Raw genomic sequence first — 22701 nt, 5'->3', positions numbered from 1 at the left:
TTTTTTTTTTTTTTTTTTTTTTCCCGTCGATGAAGTATGCATGTATAAGCCGAGAACTGAGTACCCACGGTATTTATCTAAGTGATGGCCTAGGTAGATACGATACGGTAGCTCCATATACCGAAGGTGTACATTCTACTCACAATATTACCCTTTTCCAGTTAGTAGCATAGCTGAGAAAGATAATAGTATCGATAAATTAAAAGTCTAAATCATAATTTCAATACATTATCATGACTTCTATCAGTGTATAACATCCACAACCAAAGTTGGTATACTCCGGGAATCCCCCAGGGAGAGGATCGACACCCGTGAGGCGTATCGCCGCTCAACCGTTTTCGCTGTACCCCTAACTCAACGGCTCGGGGAGAGGAGGGCGGGAAAGGACGGGATAGAGGTGATCTACTATAGATTATCTTTCTATCTATCCGTCTACTGTACAATCGCAATTTGGGGTAGTGATGGTGAGGGTGAGATAGTAAATCCAGTAGACACGGAAGTATGGATGTGGGGACGGGATGGCACGGTTCAACTTCCGTGACGGCCATATTCTCGGTGGAGATGACGCCTAGGACAGGAGGGACAGTACTTTGGTAGTGTTAAAGTATACAGTTGTGGGAAGGATCTTCTATCTATGTATGCTGTATATCGAGGCTTGGAACATCAGAAGGAATTCATTTGATTGGGAGAGGAGATTAGTCTGCATGAAGCGGGATTGAAATAGTGTTAGTGTTTTTGTAGATGGGTTATTGACCGTCGGGCATCCGGGGTTTATCTGCCTACCATTGTAGACAAGAGTAGTTTATGAAGGTTGGTTGGTAGAGATAGCGCTATTGAGTGCTATACTAGACGCAGAACGACAGTCTTTGTCTTTGGTGAGAGTAGGAAGGATGATGGTGTTCGTGAAGCTGTTGTGCATTGTACGCTGAGGAGGTAGCGGTGCTGTGGTATGTGTCGGAGGTCTTTCTCTGAGAAGATGGCATGGTTCGTTGTAGCAAAGTAGAGGGTATCCAAATATTGCTTCTAATATTCTTCACAAGTATGCTTTGGGTATATCCAACTATCTATCTATCCATCTAATATAAACCACACTCCTTACTGTCTATTCATAAGAGAATCTACCCAGCCAACGCCTCCCCCACCCAATCCATCTGCACCGCACTCACACCCCGCGCATAACTGCGATTCGTAAAGACAAACTCATTATACATGATCGCTTCGACCTTCTTTCCAAACAGCACACTAGACGGATGGATCGCCACCGTCTGATTACCCACCACCGTGCGGTAGCTACCATCCGGCACCAGACGCGCCGTGTTCGTCGAGAACCCGCGCAGGAAACTCTTCAGGATGTGGATGGGTGATGGGTCGCGGACGGATGTGCTTGCGGCTGATCCACGGGCGTCGTTGGGGAGAAGCTTGGCTTGGCGGCATTGGGTTGTGAGTTGTTTGCGGACGTCCTGTATGAATTTCTTGTTAGTTGTGGGTTGCCAAAAAGAGTGGATGGAGGGTAGTCTTACCATTACGGATTGCATGGCCCGGTGGGAGACCAGATGCCGCTCAGCCCATGCCTTTCTATCGGTATTCTCTGCTGCGTAGGCCTGTACTGTAGCGAGCATGGTGAGGTGGTCGCCCTCTCGTCTGTAGAGATCCCGGCGCGCTACTTCGGCTTCTTCTTTCTTTTCCTCTGATGTGATGTTTAGGAAGATGTTCTCGACACTGAGACAGGAGATGATGTCGATGACATCTAGTAAGCATTCTGGGCCGTATTCTGAGGCTGCGAGGAGCACACGACCCAGTGTCGGGGTAAGAGGTAGCTTGGCGATCTGCAATCCGATTTGGCTGATCTTGCCGGTTTCCTCTAGGGCTTCAATGCTCAAAAGCTGGAGCAGTGCCTTCTCCAGCGCCTCGCGCGGGGGCCGTGTCAGGAAGGGAAAGTTCATAATGTCGTCCACACCACGGGCTTTCATGTTGAGCAGAGCTTGACTGATGTCGCAGCGTAGGATCTCTGGCGTGTTGACCTCGTCCAGAGCTAGGTAATCTTTCTCTGTGTAGAGTCGGTAGCATTGACCTGGGGCTTCTCGACCGGCACGACCCTTACGCTGGATTGCGGCTGACTTGGAGATGGGCTTGACTAGCAACGAGTCTAGTCCGAGACGGGAGCGGAATTGCTTGACCTTGGCCTTTCCGCAGTCCACCACAAATCGCACTCCTGAGACTGTCACAGAGGTTTCCGCGATGTTTGTAGCGAGGATGATCTTGCGGGTCCGTGGGGGAGCAGGGACGAACACTCGCTGTTGAGCTGCTTGAGGGAGCGCTGCGAAGAGTGGGAGTACTTGGATCTTGGGCAGCGCCGGATCCATCCCGGTTGCGTACTCGTTGACGAGGTTCTCCAAGGCCTCCACTGTCTCTTGACCAGTCAGGAAGACCAGGATGTCACCAGGGCACGGCTCCTTGTAATGGATCTGGAAGATGACCTTGAGAGCCGCATCAACAAAGTCATGCACTGGTTCGGGAGAGTAGATCGTTTTGACGGGGAACTGACGTCCCTTGATATGGCACACAGCAATATCATCCTCACTCTTCTGGTCTGCCGAATCTCCATTTGTCTCCTTCTTCGCTGCTTCAATCGCACGGGGACTACCCTGGAACCCTTCCTTGAAGAAGCCCATCAGACTCTCCATATCCGCCGTAGCACTCATCACCACGACCTTCAAAGGCACACCACCCCGTCCTTCCCTCTTCCCCGACACCAAGTTCCTCAGAAAACCCAGCACCTGATCAACATTGACACCACGCTCGTGCACTTCATCCACCACAATAGCACTATACTTCGTCAACCACGGATCATGCAGCATCTCCTGCAACAGCATTCCCTCCGTCAAAAATTTGACCTGCGTACTCGGCGACGTCGACGTATCAAACCGAACCGAATACCCAACTTTACTCGCAGGCGATGAATTTCCCAACGGAGTCCCCATTTCCTCTGCCACACGTCTCGCCAGCGAAATCGCCGCCACTCGTCTAGGCTGCGTGATGGCAATACACCCTCCAACAGGAATCTCCTTCTCCGCACCATCACTGTCCCGCACAACCGTCTTAGCCGTCCGACACCATTTCTCATTAACCAGAAACTGAGGAATCTGTGTACTCTTTCCGCTACCCGTCTCACCAACCAACAGCATCACATCGTTCTTGCGCAAGTGGCCGCGGATCTCATCGCCATGAGGGAAGATAGGGAGGTTCTTGCGTTGTTGGTATAACGCTTGCGCCTTTTCTCGTAGCGGCGTGAAATTGGTGTTTTTGGATTTCTGATGCTTATCTTTTCGTTTTCCATCCTTCATTGGCTTCTGCGGTTGTGATTCTTCTTGTTTCTGCTTCTTGATCGCTGGCTTGTCGTCCGACCCGGGGCCGGTTCCGTTCTGCTCAGGCTGAGGGGGTGCCTCCATGTTGAGATTCTCGGGCTTGTCCCCCTTCACGATAAATCCATTCTCATGCTTCCGCTTCTTGTTCTTCCGCTTGTGGTCGTCTTCCTTGCTGTGGACCTTTCGCTTCGTGACGGGTGCGGAGTCGCCTTGTTCGGCTTTTTGCGACGACGGTTTGCTAGGGGCGGGGACGGCGTCGCCCTCGTCATTAAAAACGGTACGGACCCTCTCCGGCATGGTGAATTCGAGTAAGGGTGTATTAGAGAGAAGGATACGGGATTAAGGGCGTAACGTCATGTCGCAAGACAAGTTGGGGATGGGGAACTTTTGTTGTCGGCGGAGTTGCGGATCCCCGAAATTTTTTGCTTATCGATAAGCCGGCTGCTTGGCAGATTGTCAAGACCTCCCAAAGTATAGTACCTGTGTTCTACTTCTACTGATATTCAACAACTTTTCTATCTCGTGATATCATGTCAAATTCATTCAAATCTAGCATATCTGTCATTTCTGTTTGGCTATATATAGCCGCTTTATTGTTCCTATATCCCAATACTTTTTTACCGTTCATATTACCTCTATATCCTACGTTCAATTCATGCCCCAGCCGCGCACTCGTCGGAAAACAAACGCCCGGTCGTTCTTGAGTCCAAATTCAGCCCAGTCGTCAGTGAGCCTGTTGTAACTCCAATAGCCCTTCCAGGCCAGCTTGGTGTTCTTGGACGGGTTGGGTGGCGTCATGTTAGCGTTGGTAGGTTTGGGAGCTGACACCGACCGAAGCGAGAGGTGCAAGAGGTACATGTATTTCGGTCCAACTCCCTCGGTTTCAATGACCAGGTCGCGAGGGTCAGGTGGCGCGCCTGCCGATTGAGCCTTGACGGGCAAAGATTCGTATCCGGAGATAAGATCGTCTTGGGGAACGTCGTCGGCTGAATCAGAGGCGGGAGCCGGTTTGGCCAAGCGCCAGCGACCTCGGTAAGCTTGCCTCAGCGCACCCATAGCAATGGGAGGAATGGTATCGGTAGGACCCGTAATGGTATTGCCTGGGTCTGCCATTTGACGATGGAATTGCTTCTGGGAAATTGCCCGTGCAGCCTTGACGTTCTCCTTGCTGATGTAGGGCACAACCTCCAATGGCTCGACTGTGGTGAGTAGGTAAATGACTGTCCCGTCTGGGTAGAAGCGGAGATAGCGGTAGTAGGTCACAATGTGGATGGGGCTGTTCCACGAGGTGTTCTGGTACACCGAGGCTGCACCTGGACGGGTGTAGTTCACAGTGCTTATGTAGATGCCCGTAAACCGAATCCGAGGGAATATCTGGAATACTTCCGCCCAGGACGATAATGGTTTCGGGATTTGAACGGGCATTGATCGAGGAAAAGGCGTGTAGCGTGGCCCTAAGGTGTACTCCGGTATGCCATGGACATCACAAGCAAATGAATAGTGCATGGCCTTGAATCCGAACTCGGAGCCCTGGCAAAGGCGTTTCCAGATGTGCTGCTCATGTGCAAAGTGATATGCCAATCTCTTACAAACGAGCGCCATCCGACAAAACGAGGCCGGATCTATCACAGCCACATGCCTCAAGATTTCGACCAGCACCTCGGACGGGACCTTCGAGATGGGACAAGGGGGCGGAGGAGTATTTTCGATCAGGGGCTCGGCCTGCGGGATAGGAAGATGAGCGAATGAAGCGATGAGTTCCGGGGTGGGTATAATTTCGGGTTCATCTGCAGCTGGTTGTGTTGCCGTGGCATTGCTGGCCGCAGCATTGGCAGCAGGTGGCTGCGCACCCTTCTTCCATGCCCAGGCGAAATGCTTGTTTCTGTACGTCTTGTCGACCGCTGCATCTAACTGTACCCAGCATTGTCAGAGAGAGCTCCCTTGATATAGCGAAGATATTTACTTACGCGGTAAGCTTTGCGATAATGTTGCAGACTGTCTCCGAGATTCCCCTCGGCTTCCTTCTCGACCGCTCTTTCAAAGTGCTCCAATGCAGACTTGGGCTCACTTCGAGGTACTCGCGAGTGAAACACATCCTCATCCGCTACCCCTAAGCTCAAATGACCGACTCCATGAACAATCTCACTATGATCGACCGATGCCACTCCTCCGTCTTCCTCTTCCCTGCGCTCCGATACTTCGTGGTGGGTAGGCGGGATATGGCTCGACGAGGTTGCGGTGGGCTTGGTTGGCCTGGGCTGCGCTGGTTGAGGTCTCGATGGCTTCACCCGGCGCGCAACTTCTTCACGCCACTGGCGCCGAAACGACTCGAGTTCCGCGTTGTCCTCCATGGCCGCTAGGGGAGTTGGTTGCAGTGGGTGCGGCGGCGATCTGGGTCCGCCGCGATTGATAAGCAATTATCTCTCGGGCGGGACCTGCAGACTCGGCGACTAAATGGACAGAGGGAAAGCAGAGAAAGGAAAAGGAAAAGGTAGGAGAGAATCCAGAGTACGACTTCAACACTCCATTGTAGGTCTTTTTTCCCTTCACAGTCTAACAAACGACAAAGCAGTCAGATACTGTGTCAGTGGAAGAGGCAAGAGAAGGGCGAAAGAGAACCAAGTGCTTATCTCCGGCACTTCCATTCAAGCTGTTCGGCTCCACGCGCCACCGCCAAACCTTCCGAGCCCCGATCGCTCTTTTTCTCTCTGACGCATTTGCTGCCCCCCTCTGACGTCTGCTGAAGATCCCTCCCTTCCCACGCCATCAATCCCCATAGCGATATTTAGCAGCAGAGGCGCGCGTGCACAATTCATCCGCATCTCTATCTTCTTCCTATCCTCTGCCGTTGAATGAATGTCCGCTACCACAACTGATATTGCGCCCGGGGACCGATATCGCTCCGACGGTTTGAGCGGCACTGTACCCACGAACAATCTCGCAGAGTCATGGCCATCAGTTAAAAACACTATCTCAATGGCGGCTACATCTGGAACGGGCTCAGTTCCGGCACCGAGCGCCATGCAGCAGACGGAGGATGTCTCGATCGCCCAGAGGATGGTTTCGGCCACCATCGGCAGTTTCCTTACGAATATTCTAGGTAGGCAAGGTTGTGACTGGGTTTCCAAAGCGTGCGATGCTAATATTGCTGTCTAGTTACACCTCTTGATGTCGTTCGAGTTCGTCTACAGTCTCAGTCGCTGGTCAAAAACACATCGCCCTTCAACTCACACACACTGCAAACCCTGAAGAACGCTCCCCCCAATCTTGGAGTAACAGCTTGCTGTCGAGAAGTTTTTTGGATTGGCCAAAATTCTCAGATATGTATGGTCGGACCTGAGGCCGGGGCTTTGGGGGCTACATCGGTGGCGGATTGCGCCGTGGAAGAAACGCAGCGCAAGACGTTTACATCGACCTTGGACGGATTGCGGAAGATCGCACGGAATGAGGGTGTGCTCACCCTCTGGCGCGGGCTTAGTCCTACGTTGATGATGAGCATTCCAGGGAACATCATCTACTTCGCTGGATACGACTGGCTGCGGACCGATGACAGGAGCCTGATCAAGCGGTGGTTTCCTGACGCCTACGCTCCTTTCGTTGCAGGCTCCGTTGCCAGAACCACAGCAGCATCTCTAATCAGTCCCATCGAGATGTTCCGAACACGTCTGCAAGCTACTCCTGGCACTGGGGCGGGTCATTTCAAGGCTACCCTAGAGGGTCTTTACCATATGGCTCAAACGCAAGGTTACAGTTCGCTATGGAGAGGGTTGACGCTTACCATGTGGCGTGATGTGCCCTTCTCTGGTCTCTATTGGTGGTGCTATGAAGAGGTCAAGAAATATCTCGTTGAAACGCGCAAGAGATCCTACTTGCACGGCCTGCCACACGGGTCCTCTGCCAGCCAGCACCATCTACACGACCTCGATACGCCGACCTTCTTTGACAGCTTCTTCGCGGGCGCTAGCTCTGGATCCTTGGCCGCATTTGTCACTACTCCGTTTGACGTGGGCAAGACTCGCCAACAAGTTTTCCGACACATGGGTGATGTGCCAGGCTCCGCGGGCAATGTTCCCGGCGGAGTCCTCCATCCCGAACAGCTTCCCCTACCGAAATTCCTGCTACACATTTTCCGTGAGGAGGGTATGGCAGGACTTTTCCGCGGATGTGTTGCACGCTGCTTGAAGGTAGCACCAGCTTGCGCCATTATGATCTCAACGTACGAGTTCGGCAAGAAGATGGCACGGGGCGTCAACGAGAGGAGTCGCTCTGCAGATGAGTGAAACAGAAAAAGAAATTCATCAATCCACCTCTCCACAAAAGAGAAGATACTTCTATTCCTTGAATATGGCTCGACATATACCGGCGTTCTCGATTACAGGAAGACCCGAAATACCCGAAGCTTGATCTCAAGCAGCTTGCATTTTTCCACTACTTGCAGAAATTAATTGTTTCTGTTTTATTGCATAAAATCGGCGTGCACTGCGTTTTTGCCTCCTGGTTTCTCATTCATGTCTGATGATACCGAATTGTTCCCGATAGAACTTTCCTTTGCAGTTCTTTCTCTGTCTTACCGTTCTTCTCCCTCGCCTTAAATATTTCCTTGCATATATCTTCTTTTCACTCTCCAGCGGTTTGCTCCTATATTTGTCTTGTGTAAGACCAAAAGGGAGGTTTTGTTCCTGGACCCAAAAGTCCTTCAAACCATGTATATTTCTGTATCTGCTACGAGCGAGCAAAATCTTCACTCCAATCACATTGATATAGTTTGTGTATAAATATTCTACCAGGACCTCAGGTCTACATTCTCCACAATCGCTATGCTATCTCCGCAAAGAGTTTCCGTCAATCCTTAGAGAGGAAGATTAGAAGAATTTTTGGTACTAGTTGGATGGGACTGTCTTCTGCATGACTTGCGCGGACTTACAAATATTATAGATCATTCTAGTTTTCCCTTAAAGTGAGCTAGTCACTTTTGCATATCTCCTAGCGACCATGGCTACTCTCATGTGGGATTCTCACGGCTATTAGCAAGGATCTGCCAAGTAAGGCTGAGAGGATCTTCGAAGACAGTCACCTGCCCGGGGGGTGGATCAAGAGAGTGTCAGATGATGAGGCTCGTCTACCTTCTGAGTCAAAGCAGTGCACTGCTCACTTTCGCATCTTCCCACTTCGTTCAGACAAGATGTCTCAACCCTCTGTCCACCGGAGCGAATGTGAAAATGGCCCCCGACAATGCGCTCAACGGTGAACAACACCCGCGCGTCGAATCCGCAGTGGAGTAAGTCCGAGCGTCTCCCCACCATCATCATGATAGATAAACTGATGCCGTGGGAAATCTTAGTATCGTTGCAGTGCCAGCTATTGGTGCGGACCCCGGGAGGACATGGCTCGATGAGTATTCACAAACGCCGTGGCTTCTTACCGAGTTAACCAGATGCATCCCAACCGCTCGGGTTTTATTTGCAGACCATGGACACCTTGACTCTCGAGATGATCTGGACTCACTGGCTCACCGGTTGTTAAAATGGCTTCTAGAGGAACGGCGGGCAACTGTAAGTACATCTATTAGCCTGGTGCCAGACTTAAAGCACGGTCCCTGATATTACGCTGCAGAGCCTTAGGCGCCCTATCTTCTTCATCTGTCACAGCACGGGCGGACTTGTCGCCAAAGCAGCGCTTGTAATAGCCAGCCAACTGACATCCAGACTTGGTTCGATCCTGTCAAGCTGCTATGGCATCGCATTTCTGGCGACTCCGCATCACGGCTCGACTTATCTGTCGGCTCCCGAGTTCACCAAAAGTGTTCAGCGCTTGATGAGACTCAAACATCGCATCCCACCTCGCATTCAGGAGCTCTTCAAACCGAGGCATTCCTACCTCTTGCGTCTTTCGAGCGAATTCAAGGCAATATCGGCAGATATCAAGCTTTGGACCTACCTGGAGACCGTCGATTCGACTTTAAGTATTGCCGACTCCGAGGCTGGAACCACCATAGACATGCATGTTCCCATCACGTCCATTCGATCCGGTATTCTTGGTTTTGAGCATGAGAAAGAAACCCCTCTGGCTACTGACCACGTTGGCACTGCGGCTTTCAAGGGCCAGGAGCTTACAACAAGAATCAGTTTCATAGATGAACTACATGAATCTGTTACCGTGGCTATTCATCTATCGAAGCTAACAGATGCCCCATTAGACGTTGACTTGGAAGTAATGGTCCAGGTAAATGGCTTTTTCGAAGACACCGCGCGTGGCATTAGTGACGAAACCCCTTTGACATTATGGTCAACTAAAGCGTCTCTCCGCGAGTATTTGGCCAATGGACCCTCTTCGTGCCTTAACCTTAGGCTTCAAAGGACAGCCGGAATACCAGCGAGCATCTACGACGACTCTTCTATAAGCAGCTTTGACAGCAGACCCACTTCTGCTCAGGTTCGAGCGTCAATGGATGGCATATTACACCCAAGGGATGCCTCTGTAACGGATGCCAACAGGCCTGAAAATGTTCCTCAGAGACCCTCAATAAAGAAGAGTCGCAGCTTTTTGGGCCATATATCTCCTCAGATCCATATTACTGAGCCAGCCGTTCACGACTACTTTGATGTACAGCCAGAATTAAGTCAAGGTGTAAAGATATCTGACTCGCAACCCCAGGATAAGACAGGAGATGCAACCCAAAGCGAGACGGGCGTGGGGAATGTTACGTGAGTTTCGAATCGACTCCCGCCAGTGAAGCTAGACAATTGACAGAAGCCAAACGAAGGGCAACCTCCAGTCCTCCCAGGTACAAAAGCTTCCTACCGATTCCGCCGCCCTCCCGAGATACTGTCGATCAGCAGAGGGCCGAGATGCCTCGGAAGATGCCACGATTTGACCAGCCAGAGCCAGGGAGCGAGAAGCTTCTTTGGATTCATGTGCCTTATACCCACACTGGATGGGTACCAGCTATACTTACCAAGGCTTGTGGGGACCATGACAGACAGAGATTGTAGGTAGTTCTGCAGATCGCATTATATCTAGACCTCTCTCTGACGTATCTAGTGTGGAAGAATTCATCAATGACGAATACTGGTACTCGAATCTCATCAGAGCTCGTCACCTCGAACCCCACGCTCGCTATGTGAGACCCAATTGTATTTACTTCAAACAGAGCGAGCCTCCGTCTTCCGAGACTATGGATGGGTATCATGATCCTAGATTAGCTTTATACGTATGTCTACCACTTTAAGGAACAAGCAGGATGCTCACCCTTCGTTTCTAAACAGATACCATATGTACGTATTAACAAACGAGTAAGATTGCATGCACGTCTTCTGTGCTAATTACAGCATAGCTTCATTGGGATACCTACTGGAATCTTGTTCAGCGGCGTAAAGTTGTCGAAGACAGATTGCGACAAGGGCGTTTCAGACCAGTGCCAGATGACATCTCCCAAGCGAGCCTGGAGTCAAAGTTGATCTGGAGATATCTCGGCAGTGAACCGCCTATTCATATCCGGCGAACGTTGGACCAATTCGGATATCCTAACTTACGATCGACCGTGGCAAGAGACGATGACCAGATGCTCTGGAAACGGACGAAAAAGGTCGTTAATCTTAATGACGAGATAAGAATTCCCGCCGAAGCAGATGATATCACCAACACCAAAAACACATTCATGGATGGAAAGGTCCTTATGGTCGATCAACTCTGGCTATGGATTGTCGATGAGAAGACAGTCGTCACTTTCTTCCCCAACCAGGAGGCTACGACGGCAGAAGGCAAACTTTACGAACAGTCAAATCTCTATAGCAGCATATACAACGAGCTTAATGGAGACCTCGCAAGACGCTTCGAAACAGCTGGCGACCTTGCTTCCTTAATCGTGCTACATGCAGTCACCGTTCTTTTGGACCGGACATTGCACCGTGACCTGCAGATACTCCGGATATTCGAAGAATCTATCAGCATCCTTGTGAGGACCCTTACCCCTCTGGTGTAGTAAATATCCTAACTAAATCAGACTGAAATCGTGACCAAATCATTCAAACGTTTCCGAAATCGCGGTTTCAACACTCGACCCGCCGACTATAACAAGAACGCTGAAGGCAGGCCCATGTCCGCTGCAGAGCGCGATGAGAGGGATAATAAAGTAGCCAGACGAAACCGGGAAGACCTCTCCACATTGTTAGAGCTGAGAGACATCGTGGACGAACTAAGCACCCTCCTCAAACTCCTCGAGCAGCAAGCAAATACAGTGAGAACCATGTCCAGCTACTTCGAACACAAAGGCTGCGGACAAGCATTCATCGAATCAGCCCTATCAAGACTGGAAGAGTACCGTAACCAAGTCCTTGAAATGCGAGAGAACGCATCAGTTGCACAGAAAGCAGTACGCTCTCACCAATCTTCTCTCCAAGACTGATCTAAAACTGACACCCACCAACAGGTCGAAAACCTGCTCGATCTCAAACAAAAGCAAGCCAGCGTTGACGAGTCCCGTCTCGCCCGCTGGGAAGCAGAAGTAACTCAAGACCAATCACGATCCGTAATGGTCTTTACAATATTCACCATCATGTCAGTTCCCAAACACATACCTCCAGCCAACGAACTCACATAGTTAACCCACAACCCATCCATCCAGCTTCCTCCCCCTCTCCTTCTTCACCTCCCTATTCGGCATCAATGCCCGTGAATGGAGCGGAGAACAAGAGAACTTAACCCTGGGCCAGATGCTATACATATCAGGTACACATATCCTTACTACCCCTCTCTCTTTCGCTCTCTCCCTTAATACCTCACCCATATCCCCAACTTAACACTAAATATAATATAGGCCCCGCCTCCTTCGCAATAATCATGTTCGCCCTCCTAATAGCCTTCAACGAACGCCTGCGCGAAACCCTCTGGCGCGCCCAAAAGCTCGTCCTAAATATAATCGCAGATTTCCTCCTCGCGCCGGTCACATTACTCTTCCAATGGAGGAGGAGGAAGGTAAAGACGGCCTCAGGTTCGGGTACGAAGAGGCCTGAGCCTGAATCTGGGAGTATGCAGCCTAAGAAGGGTCGTCGTGGGCTGGGAAAATATAGACGGAATAATAAGATACAGAGACAACAGTCGGGGGAGGATATTTGGTCGGAACATGAGGATAAGATGATGGGTGGTGCTGGTGGTGTGGGGCGTCCGGTCTTGGTGGATGGGGAGGTGGAGAGGGAGAGGACGGATCCGTATGCGGAGAAGGGGAGGGAGTGGGGAGTGGGATAGATAGATGGTTATTTATTACTTAAGATGATGGAGAGGTGGGTATTTGGGTGTGGATAGATGAGGTTGGGAGATTTGATGTGTTTGGGCTTGGTGTTTGTTTTATAGATGGGAATGTATGACATCGCTTTGATGTTGGGTGGCAGTAAATTTAGGTCCGATATTGTTGATGGGTATCATCATGATACTACAGTATCTCGTATGTTACTTGGATGGCAATGACATTTTATCACTACGTTATGGCGAAGGCAAAAGCATGTTCATGAACAATTAATTAATGAAATTGCAAAACACCACGGCAGAGTAAACGGCCGTGGAGCACATAAAGTACATGGTATGATACACAGGACTCCCTGAGACTTTTTGTGCCCAATATAACGGAGTGGAGATGATAAGGGAGGAGAGGATATAAGAGGTGGAAATAGGATAGGTCGGGTAAAAGAGGATGTGGTTAGGTGACCAAAGACGTATAACACATTAGAGACAAAGGAGATAGTCGAAAACCAAGAAAAAAACATATCAGGACAATGCCCGTACTATGCAACAACACGCTGGAAGGGAAACCTCTTTAGAAACAAGGAACGGGGAAGGCTACACGAGAACGGGGGCTAGCTTAGAACATGCCACCGCCCATGCCGCCCATACCGCCCATGCCACCCATGCCACCGGCAGGAGCAGGGCCCTTCTCCTCAGGGGCCTCAACGATGGCAACCTCGGTGGTACCGAGGAGGGAGGCAACACCGCTGGCGTCAACCAGAGAGGTGCGGACAACCTTGAGGGGATCGACGATACCGGTGGAGATCATGTCGACGTACTCGCCCTTGGAGCTGTCGAAACCACGGTTGAAGTCCTTGGCGAAGTCATCGGTGAGCTTGCCAACGATGACGCTGCCCTCGAGACCAGCGTTCTCGACGATGGTGCGGGCGGGGCGGGTGATGGCGCTCTTGATGATGCTGACACCGAGCTGCTGGTCGAAGTTGGCGGTCTGGACGTTGCTAAGACCGTTGGCGGAGGCCTTCAGGAGGGCAGTACCACCACCGGGGAGGATACCCTCCTCAACAGCAGCGCGAGTGGCGTTGAGAGCGTCGACAACACGGTCCTTCTTCTCACCGACCTCAACCTCGGAGGCACCACCGACCTTGATGACGGCGACACCGCCAGAGAGCTTGGCGAGACGCTCCTGGAGCTTCTCCTTCTCGTACTCGGAGGTGGTGGGGTCAGCCATGACACCACGGATCTGCTCGCAGCGCTGAGAGATGCTGTCCTTGCTGCCCTCACCATTGAGGATGATGGTGTCCTCCTTGGTGATGGTGATGGCACCGGTGGAACCGAGCATGTCGGGGGTAAGCTTCTCGAGCTTGATGTCAAGCTCATCGCTGAAGACAGTACCGTTGGTGAGAACGGCAAGATCACCGAGGATGCTCTTGCGGTTGTCACCGAAGCCAGGGGCCTTGACAGCGGCAACCTGGAGCTGGCCACGGAGCTTGTTCAGGATGCAGACGGCGAGAGCCTCACCCTCAATGTCCTCAGCAATGATGACAAGGGGACGACGGAGGGTGGTGGAGGCCTCAAGGGCAGGGATGATGTCCTGAACGGCGGAGATCTTCTTCTCAGAAAGCAGGATCAGGGGCTTCTCGAATTCAACCTTCTGGGACTTGGCGTCGGTGATGAAGTAGGGGGAGGTGTATCCACGGTCGAAACGCATACCCTCGGTAACCTCAAGCTCATCCTCGAGGGTCTTGCCCTCCTTGACGGTGATAACACCCTCCTTGCCAACTCTCTCCATGGCGGTGGAGATGAGCTTACCAACGTGGGTGTCGCCGTTGGCGGAGATGGTAGCGACCTGGGCGATCTCCTCACCGGTGGTGATGTCACGCTTGTTCTGCTGGAGGTAGTCGACAACAGCGTCAACGGCAGCCTGGATACCACGACGGAGGTCCATGGGGTTGCAGCCAGCGGCAACGTTCTTCACGGTCTCGGAGAAGATGGCACGGGCAAGGACGGTGGCAGTGGTGGTACCGTCACCAGCAAGTTCGTTGGTCTTGGAAGCGACATCCTGGAGAAGACGAGCACCTAGGTTCTCGAACTTGTCCTGGAGCTGAATGGCCTTGGCAACGCTAACACCGTCTGTTACCGTCAGTACGACCGATCCGCAAAGCTCCGTATTATTAATATGATCGGGGAGAGGACATACCCTTGGTGATCTTGGGGGAACCGTAGGGGGACTCGATCAGGACATTGCGACCCTTGGGTCCAAGAGTAGAAGTGACGGCCTTGGCAAGAGTGTCGACACCCTTGAGGAGCTGGGCACGAGCCTCAACGCCGAACTTGAGCTCCTAGAAAGGTGTGAGCAAGCTTCGAGACAGTGCCATCGAGAACTCCAGCAAAGCAGCTCAATGCAAAAGCTAAGAGACATACCTTGTGAGCAAAACGCTGCTGCTGCAGGCTGACGGGGGATCTCTGGAAAGAAGCACGCTTGGCAGCGGCGGACAGGACGGAAGTCCTGGAAGAGAGAGCGCGTTGCATCTTGAAGGGATGTTATGAAAAACAAGACAGAAACCAAGGGAAGAGAGGACAATAGAATACAATTAGATCGAGGGTAACCCGACCAGAACTCCCAGAGCAAGAACGGGTGTCAAGGGAGAAGAAGGAGAAGAAGAATGGATGGAGGAAGAGATGGAGATGGGGATGGAGATGAAGCCAAAGTCTCGAAAATTTTCCAGGCGATTCTCGATCCCCGGATTGTCTTGGCGGCAGAAGCTCCTAGAAGGTCACGTGGGGCCGGCTATCCGAGGGAATCGCCTCGGGTCGTCGGAAGAGGCAACCATTGCCGGATATGAAATAGCCAAACTAAAGCTTCAATGGTATAGAATAACGTGCTCCGGACGCGTTTATAAATCCAGAGGTATGTTTATCAGAATAGAACTGTGATATCAGGTCTATGGTGTTATGCTCTACTACTTGTCGCCGTATAATTGAGAAGCATGGAAGTTCATGTAGAGAGAGACAACTATTTTCATCATTCTACTGTTGTTGTTGGTTAGTTCTCTCACCGACTCTCCCATCTATGAGCTGTACTACTAGCGCCTAGTACTAGTCAGTAGTAGTTACATGAAACTGATATATAAATTTTAAATAAGAGTTAGTAATCTATGAAAAGTTAGTGATCAGGACATTCGCCTATAAGAGTTATATAAACACATTATGACTACCCAGTCACTACTTAGAACTGTATATAACTTTTGTAAACTATTAACCATCTTTGTATTTTCCTATTCACGGAACTAGCTTTAGCAATAACATATTAGTTACAGAGGTCATGCTGGAGATAGAAAAGAGATGATTCTCAAAATTTATACCAGCTGATAAGCCGTATTGACGCTTCTGCTGTATGCATATGCCATGCCTTTGCCTTGTACCTACTTCTTGACCATTAACATCTTGAGGAGACGCGATTCAATACTGAACGAGCCTGAGCACTCGATCCTTACTCAATTCGGAGTCTGAACCATTCTGTTTGACCGCAAGAAATAATCAACAGAAATGTGTGATTCTGCAATGTTGCTCCTGAATATCCAGTAAATGGGTTGTTCGCATATGGCTCGGAACCAATCTGATTGGGTTTCACCCGCGAGTCCGAAAACTGCTATCTCTGTCGAGAGTATACTGAGTGATCAATGTCAAAGTGGATAGCTTCACTGGTATCCATCTGATATTGCACAAAAACAACTGATTGCCTCCTCTCCGTCTCTCGCTTTCTGTCCTTAGAACCGAGTATAACTCCAGGTATTCATTTCAGATGATGGAATATCTGTACTACTTTCAGGAGGTAACTAATTGAACTGAGTACTGAAAAGACACAGTCAAGTTGATAGTGTCTGCTATTTTGCCAACCGATCTTGCAGGTGAAACACAGTAGAATATAAGATCTAAACCGGAGATATGGGGAAGTTCCGTCGAGACGTGTCAGTCACGTGTGTCACATGACCCGACCTTCCCGAACCTCCGAACTCGACCGTCTGCAAAGCGTCCCCAAGCAAGTGTTCCTTCTCCTGAACAGAATCCCCTCATCTAACCCTCACCGTCAAAATGGCATTCGCTTGGAAAGCTGCTGGTCTCACGTATGATATTCTCCTGCTCTTGATTGTTTTGCTTGCTCTGGACCTCTGACTGACGTCTTGGTTGACTTTTACAGCTACAACCGCTACTTGACCGTTGCCGCTCGCGCGGTCCGCAGGTCTCTCAAGGACGGTCCCCGTGCTGCTGCTGAGCGCCGCGGAAACATGGACTTGCGTTTCGCCAAGTGGGAGGTTCGTATATAAACTCCTGACATACCCTTCGCCAAGTGCAATGGATGAGGACGGTTTGGACTGACCATCGGGTTCCGGATATAGAACGGCAAGCAGGGTGAAGTCAAGTCCCTCGCCAAGGCCAACGATGAGGCTCTTGCTGCTCAGGCCGAGTCGAAATAAATACCCCGTCCCGAAAGTGTGTGAAAGAAGTCCGGAAGATGTATTCTGGATGAAGGATGTTTGAGGTCTCGGGTGGAAGCCATGGGCAGGAATGGGATAGATCTCTGTAGCATATTGGCCCCTTTGATCAGGTCTAAATAGAAAAGAACTATTTCTTCCTGCCGCTCTTCTCTAGCTGGCTAGCAGGCCCGCTTATTTACAATGTAGTTCTTGTGCCTGCGAGAGTATGGGTTCCTGAACTCGACGGCTCTGCTTGAGCGCGTGCGGCTTGTGTTCCCGCAAGTTTTGCCCTGTCCGCCCGACTCCCCGCCCTCCCCTCGCCCGCTCTCGGTCTGCTTCATTCCCATTCCCCTTCCCCGTTGGAGCAATCCTCCTTTATAGACGACCCAGACAATCTGGCAGCTGGCTGCAAATGATCGTGGTTTCACATGCTGCCTAACGACACAATCCCTGTTTCGACAATGCGGGTTGTCACCCAGTCGGTAGTCCCGCGCGACATCACCGATGAATTTACATCAGCTGCCTCAAGTGAGCGACTTCCACTTTGCTGCCCGCCCTTGTATTATTCCACTGTCTCAAGTGAATTTCTCGCTGACTACATTTCTACCTCAAACTAGAACTGAAAACTGGCCAGCTTGTCAAAGATGAATACTTCACACTTTTCGAAGCAGTTGGGGCGCTGGAGGTCGGTTGCGACTCAATATGCTTTTGACAGACACCCGGCCGATTAGATCGAACCAGAAGCTGATATTTCCCGGATATTATAGATTATGGACTCCAAAATGGACAGTGGATATCTAGGCCCTGGTGAAAATCATGCGCAGGCCTTGGATGACGACTACGATGTGACGCGGGAGCTTGGTCCAGAGGAGGTTCTTGGTATTATGGATGGATTGCTGTGTCATGAGGTAGGTAGAGGTATTCACACTTGAATGCTTGACGCTATATCTGACCGTCGCTAACTGGTTTGCTGCGATAGATGGCATGGCATATGGGCCACCCCCTTTCCCAAACCCTCTTCACATCCCTGTACCTTGATAAGCTCTTGTGGCCGGTCCCCAAGTCGCTCGACGAAGCCACCTTCTTCCGCGGGCGTTCCGCGAGTAATGACAAGCCAGCTTCAATCGTGCATCTGGTACTGCGTGCTTATTGTCTTGCGCTCCTCAAATGCTGCGACTTTGTGCATGCGCGGGTAGCCACCGAATACTATTTCGAGGTTGGTTTGGCTTACTGTATTCCGCTCGCTCCCCAGTTAACAACAATCCTCCATTATAGGAAGAGGACTTTGTCACCCAGCTTTATAATCGCACTCTGCTGTCGCAATTCGAACCGGAATTATTCTACAGCCTCCTTGATCAAGCGATTTATTGGGTTGACGAACAAAAGGGCAAATTGGATGAGAAATTGCAGCAGGCCATCAAAATAAGATTGCTCTTCCGACGTGATTTTTTGAAGGGTATGGAACAAGATATCAACGTGATCGAGACGAGGTCAAAGGAGCCGTTTCTGGCTTGTTTGTCTCAATTGGACGACATGGCCAAGTCGACTACCCTTGGAGCCCAAGTACCTGATTCCTTCAGTTGGAAGATCCAAAGAAAGCTGGCCAGCACTGTGCCTCCACGACCATTGGTGAATATCAATTTCGACGATGCGCTGGCGCATCTGAGACGACTATGTCAAGACGCGATTGATCTCCAAGAAGTCATCGATTACCGCGGTCCCTACAATTTCAAGGTGGGTAGCCATGCATCTTTGTCGCCGCAGCAGTGTCTCACTAACGGTCCCAGATAACTGTCTGGACCTTGCTGTCACGGAAGCCTCAGCCGTCAGTATATATCCGATCGCTGGTTCAGACAATGATCCTGAACAACATGACGATACTCGGAACCGTTCCGGTAAAACAATTTCTGTACGATGAGCTTGCGGAGCTTGTACTACCGTCAAGTATACTTCTTCAAGCCAACATGGACGACATTGAGGTGCCTTCAGACCCCCGCTTTCAAATTGCTAAGCAAATGGACGCATTCGTGCACCGTTTCTCCCAGGTATGCACATCCTATTCTCTCTTCCTGTGTATAGCGTTCTATCAGAGGCCTGACCCGGCTAATTTGCCATGCAGCCTTTCGTGGACACGTTTCGTAGTTCCTGCCTGAACCGCTGCCGCATCCGCCGTACTGTTTGCCATACCGTTGTTGATTGGGATAACCTGCAAATGGAGGTAAGTATCAGATATTCTCGTCAGCATGGGTAGGTCTAATCCTCTGTAGGCGGAAGATCTGGATGAGCAACTTCGTACTCTCAGCAAAGAACCCCCGCTGATGCTCGCCAACGGCGACGCAACTTATTCATACCCTCTTAGCAGCTGGGCCTACCATCAGAAACTGGTTCAATTCCGTCTCATCCTTCAGCTCGGGTTCGAGCTTTCGATCTATGCACCGGAAGAACTACCGGGGATGTACTGGTACCTGTCCCACATCTGCTCTACCCATCTCGGTCATATCGATCGTATCCGCACGTTCACTGTTGCCACGGCCAAACGAAACCTTCCGGATGTGGCCGCCAAGAAGCGCGACGCTCTTGAGCGCCACGCCGCCCTGCAGAAGTCGCTGAAGCTGCTCGAACGACTCACGACGCAAATTGTTGCGATTGATGCGTTTGCGATTTCCCTGCACGCCTTGTACGTGCTCCTCGCTCGCCATCGTGTCCTCCCCGCCGCCTCTTCACCCCAAGCGTACTCTAGTGACCGGTTGCGCTACGAACTCCGCATGAAACCCTTCCTTTCAATTACCCTGCCAGAATTAGTACCGTACGATGAGTACCGCCGGGAAGCGGTGCTCGAAGGGGACAGTGACGAGATCGTGCTCGAGCGTGCCACTAAAGCGATCTCGGAAGCCCGGAAAGCGTGGGAAGCCACGCTAGCGAACGGGGCCTTTATCCGGGATTCGGACGAGGATGAGAGCCCCGCACCGGCCATTGAAGAAGACTGGAAGCGCGACATCAAAGACACGAAGCGCGCCTGCATAGGCGCCAGTATTGCAATTGGAACGGTCAAGGAAGCGTTGGAGAAGCGCACGCAGCAGGAACCATCCGATGAAGCGGCCAACAGCCCATCGGTGAATCTTCGGGTGACCATTCCCGAGGTTGGGAACAAGGCCCGTTGGCATGACTGGTGGATAGTCCCGCAGATCTCCCAAGCGACAGTAGCCTCTTAAGAAGATATGAAGGGTGTCATCTCTCTACGGCGACCGGTACTTGCCAGGCGGGCGCGAGTCGTGACAAGTAAACAGAATCCTTGCCCCTTCCCGCCGCGATCCTGACGGGGATCGAACCACGCGAGGGGGTCCCCTCGGGGTCGCGTACGTTCTTCTCCCCGTAGGCTGGAAACGAAGACGACCGGCGCGAAGTAGACACATCGGGTGGCGGGGACGAGACGCTGATTGGTGCTATGAAGCTGTCTACGAGAGCCGACCGTCCCCCAATGTTATCTAGAATACTTAGTGAACCCCCTAGGCAGCTGATGTGGGGAAATGCCCAATGCATCATGAAGTCATGTATACTATAAGATATACCAAATATACCGATCACATTGATGATGCCTTAGTTGCAACCTTGTACCAGACCTGGAGCGACACAAAGGGAAACGGAGAGACACACAGACATCATCAGTTGAGCAGATCGATGTCATTTTTTAAATTGATACATAAATCGATAGCTTAGTAGTATCAGCTAAGGAAGGAGCGATCCTAGTGGTATCTATTCAGCTCCCCACCACCAGCTCGCTTCGGCAGGGAATGCAGTAAGAGAAGGATGTACAAAGCACTGAGATCAGGCCATAATACTTACTCCCCATCAATCTATCTCTTCCTTTCATACTTACACTTACTTTACTTACCCAGTCAGCTGACCCCGACCTGTCAAACTGCCAGGTGTAGTCAGTCATCCAAGCTTCTCAGTCGTCTAACCATCTCTCACTGCAGCGTCAACCAGAGCCTCTCTATTCCGGGCTTGACATCCATCATTATTCCATCCCCCAAACCTATGGATCAGAGTCGGAACAATTCCGAATCTTTCACCAAACGGGACGTCGTTTATGGAGTGGTTGGTTGAGTGCTAGCTTATAGTAGCTCGCTATGAGGTAGGAAGTATTCGAGACGAGTATAACAAAAAGTGACTACACTACTCCGTACACTACTAACTACCATATCCAGTGCTATCTAGTGCACTAGATTAACAAGTGGGGAGCGGACAGAGTTACGTCTAATAACTACTTACTAACTAACCAGGGCGTGTGTCGATGACCTCACTCGGACCCGAGACTCTGGATGGATGGAATGATGGACACAGCCGGGAAGGAATGGCAGGGCAGGATTGATGAAGAACGGAACGACTCACTTCAGATGAACACCAATGGGCGATTAATCATTGGGTGGGAAATTGCCGAGCGGGAATGATTCACGGCTGGCTGGCTGGCTGGTGGTCCATGCGGAACAACAGACAGACAAAAAAAGAAACAAAGGGAAGGACTGAAGGGAAGCTTGCAAAAAGGACTCCCGATCGGAACTCAACAATTGGAGGGGGAGGCAGGCATGATAAGATCTACCGACAATTTATAGTATAATTTTCACTGCACGCACTCCCCCGTTTCCCAATCGGAACTTGTTGAGAAACGGATGGAGGGGAAAGAAGAGACGAGACGAGACAACACGCCATCTCGGGAGTTCAAGGTTCCATTTCCCACTGCGCGGAAGAGTTCCTCAGCGGGCCTTGGGGTTTGGATCGTTGGTTGGTTATGCCTGTTTCTTCTTCCCTCTCGTGCCGATGTCTGCCTGACTAACCGGGCGAGTCAGAAAGGCACCAGAAGAAGACCCGAAAGAGAGAGAGAGAGAGGGAGGGAAAGGAAGGGAAGAGAGCTGAGAGACGAGCCGGATTGGATCCCCTCCAAAAGTCAGTCATCACCCCAAAGCTGCTTGCTGCTTGCTGCTTGCTGCTGCTGTTGCTGCTGCTCCCCGGAAAAGGATCGGCTCATGCATTGATCTGAGGATCGTCTATCTCTCGACCATCTTGTCTCCATCTTTTTGTTGGTACTACTTACTATCATTGCTTGCACAACTGTCACTCCTCATCATAACCTCTTCTGTCGGCTTCACTTGCCCGAACCACAACCACAACCACGCTATATTCCTGCTCGAGACTTCTGCTATTAATTATCATGGTGATTCAAAATCCTACAAGCAGCAGGGGTCGGACCCATTGATCGGTGTGTGTCTCTTTCCCCCCCTCTCTTCCTTTTCCCTCTTTCCTCCGTCTGTCTGGCTTTCCCACTCTTTCCCACTCCCCGGCGGCCCATCGAGGAATTTTGCGTGTCCTGCTCCTCTGCCCAGTCCTAACACGCCTGTCTCCGTCGCGCTGGGTTGCTGACGTCTCGGCCCTTTCAACTCTATTCCCATTCGCCCACAGCTTTCCTCTCCCATTTGCACGTGTCGTCTATCGCTTTACTCATTTTTGATTTTATTATTATTATTGTTTTTGAGCACCTTCGCCCAATGTATCAGATCTTTACTCACGCCTGCATGACTACTAGAGCCCCGTTTTCGGAATTTAAGCGCGCGTGTATGATCGTCTGG

At 50.9% G+C, this 22701-nt stretch overlaps 7 protein-coding genes across 7 annotated transcripts; 4 read left to right on the top strand and 3 right to left on the bottom strand.

The window, feature by feature from the left end:
* Positions 1-1019: 1019 nt before the first annotated feature.
* BDQ94DRAFT_186277 (putative ATP-dependent RNA helicase (Hrh1)) lies at positions 1020-3717 on the bottom strand. The gene is made up of 2 exons (XM_026775114.1): positions 1521-3717; positions 1020-1460 (listed from the first exon to the last, which is right to left on the bottom strand). The coding sequence occupies exons 1-2, from the start codon at positions 3660-3662 to the stop codon at positions 1119-1121; spliced, it is 2484 nt and encodes an 827-aa protein (XP_026628481.1). The 5' UTR covers positions 3663-3717; the 3' UTR covers positions 1020-1118.
* A 159-nt stretch (positions 3718-3876) lies between these two features.
* Positions 3877-5949, bottom strand: BDQ94DRAFT_139636 (putative F-box protein (Pof7)). Its single transcript, XM_026765467.1, has 2 exons — positions 5333-5949; positions 3877-5276 (listed from the first exon to the last, which is right to left on the bottom strand). Exons 1-2 carry the CDS (start codon positions 5714-5716, stop codon positions 4014-4016), a joined length of 1647 nt encoding a protein of 548 aa, XP_026628480.1. The 5' UTR covers positions 5717-5949; the 3' UTR covers positions 3877-4013.
* Positions 5950-6081: 132 nt separating this feature from the next.
* Positions 6082-8363, top strand: BDQ94DRAFT_128431 (putative mitochondrial carrier protein). Its single transcript, XM_026763906.1, has 2 exons — positions 6082-6465; positions 6522-8363. Exons 1-2 carry the CDS (start codon positions 6222-6224, stop codon positions 7643-7645), a joined length of 1368 nt encoding a protein of 455 aa, XP_026628479.1. The 5' UTR covers positions 6082-6221; the 3' UTR covers positions 7646-8363.
* Positions 8364-8553: 190 nt separating this feature from the next.
* On the top strand, positions 8554-12845 carry BDQ94DRAFT_128415 (uncharacterized protein). The gene is made up of 11 exons (XM_026763905.1): positions 8554-8643; positions 8707-8917; positions 8979-10069; positions 10129-10353; positions 10407-10575; positions 10631-10639; positions 10699-11319; positions 11368-11736; positions 11794-11921; positions 11989-12092; positions 12181-12845. The coding sequence occupies exons 1-11, from the start codon at positions 8585-8587 to the stop codon at positions 12606-12608; spliced, it is 3414 nt and encodes a 1137-aa protein (XP_026628478.1). The 5' UTR covers positions 8554-8584; the 3' UTR covers positions 12609-12845.
* Positions 12846-12864: 19 nt separating this feature from the next.
* On the bottom strand, positions 12865-15321 carry hsp60 (chaperone ATPase HSP60). The gene is made up of 3 exons (XM_026765466.1): positions 15024-15321; positions 14800-14941; positions 12865-14732 (listed from the first exon to the last, which is right to left on the bottom strand). The coding sequence occupies exons 1-3, from the start codon at positions 15129-15131 to the stop codon at positions 13219-13221; spliced, it is 1764 nt and encodes a 587-aa protein (XP_026628477.1). The 5' UTR covers positions 15132-15321; the 3' UTR covers positions 12865-13218.
* A 1298-nt stretch (positions 15322-16619) lies between these two features.
* Positions 16620-17292, top strand: BDQ94DRAFT_139627 (ATP synthase subunit epsilon family protein). The gene is made up of 3 exons (XM_026765465.1): positions 16620-16726; positions 16801-16915; positions 17000-17292. The coding sequence occupies exons 1-3, from the start codon at positions 16695-16697 to the stop codon at positions 17075-17077; spliced, it is 225 nt and encodes a 74-aa protein (XP_026628476.1). The 5' UTR covers positions 16620-16694; the 3' UTR covers positions 17078-17292.
* A 164-nt stretch (positions 17293-17456) lies between these two features.
* Positions 17457-20418, top strand: BDQ94DRAFT_139625 (N-alpha-acetyltransferase 35, NatC auxiliary subunit). Its single transcript, XM_026765464.1, has 8 exons — positions 17457-17605; positions 17695-17762; positions 17845-17985; positions 18057-18293; positions 18353-18811; positions 18865-19122; positions 19197-19295; positions 19345-20418. Exons 1-8 carry the CDS (start codon positions 17506-17508, stop codon positions 20287-20289), a joined length of 2307 nt encoding a protein of 768 aa, XP_026628475.1. The 5' UTR covers positions 17457-17505; the 3' UTR covers positions 20290-20418.
* The last annotated feature ends 2283 nt before the right edge of the window (positions 20419-22701 follow it).

Source organism: Aspergillus welwitschiae, assembly GCF_003344945.1.
Source record: "Aspergillus welwitschiae strain CBS 139.54b unplaced genomic scaffold BDQ94scaffold_9, whole genome shotgun sequence".
NCBI classification, from domain to species: Eukaryota; Fungi; Ascomycota; class Eurotiomycetes; order Eurotiales; family Aspergillaceae; genus Aspergillus; species Aspergillus welwitschiae.
Note: the sequence above shows the minus strand (reverse complement) of the source record. Positions and strands in the feature narration are given on the sequence as shown.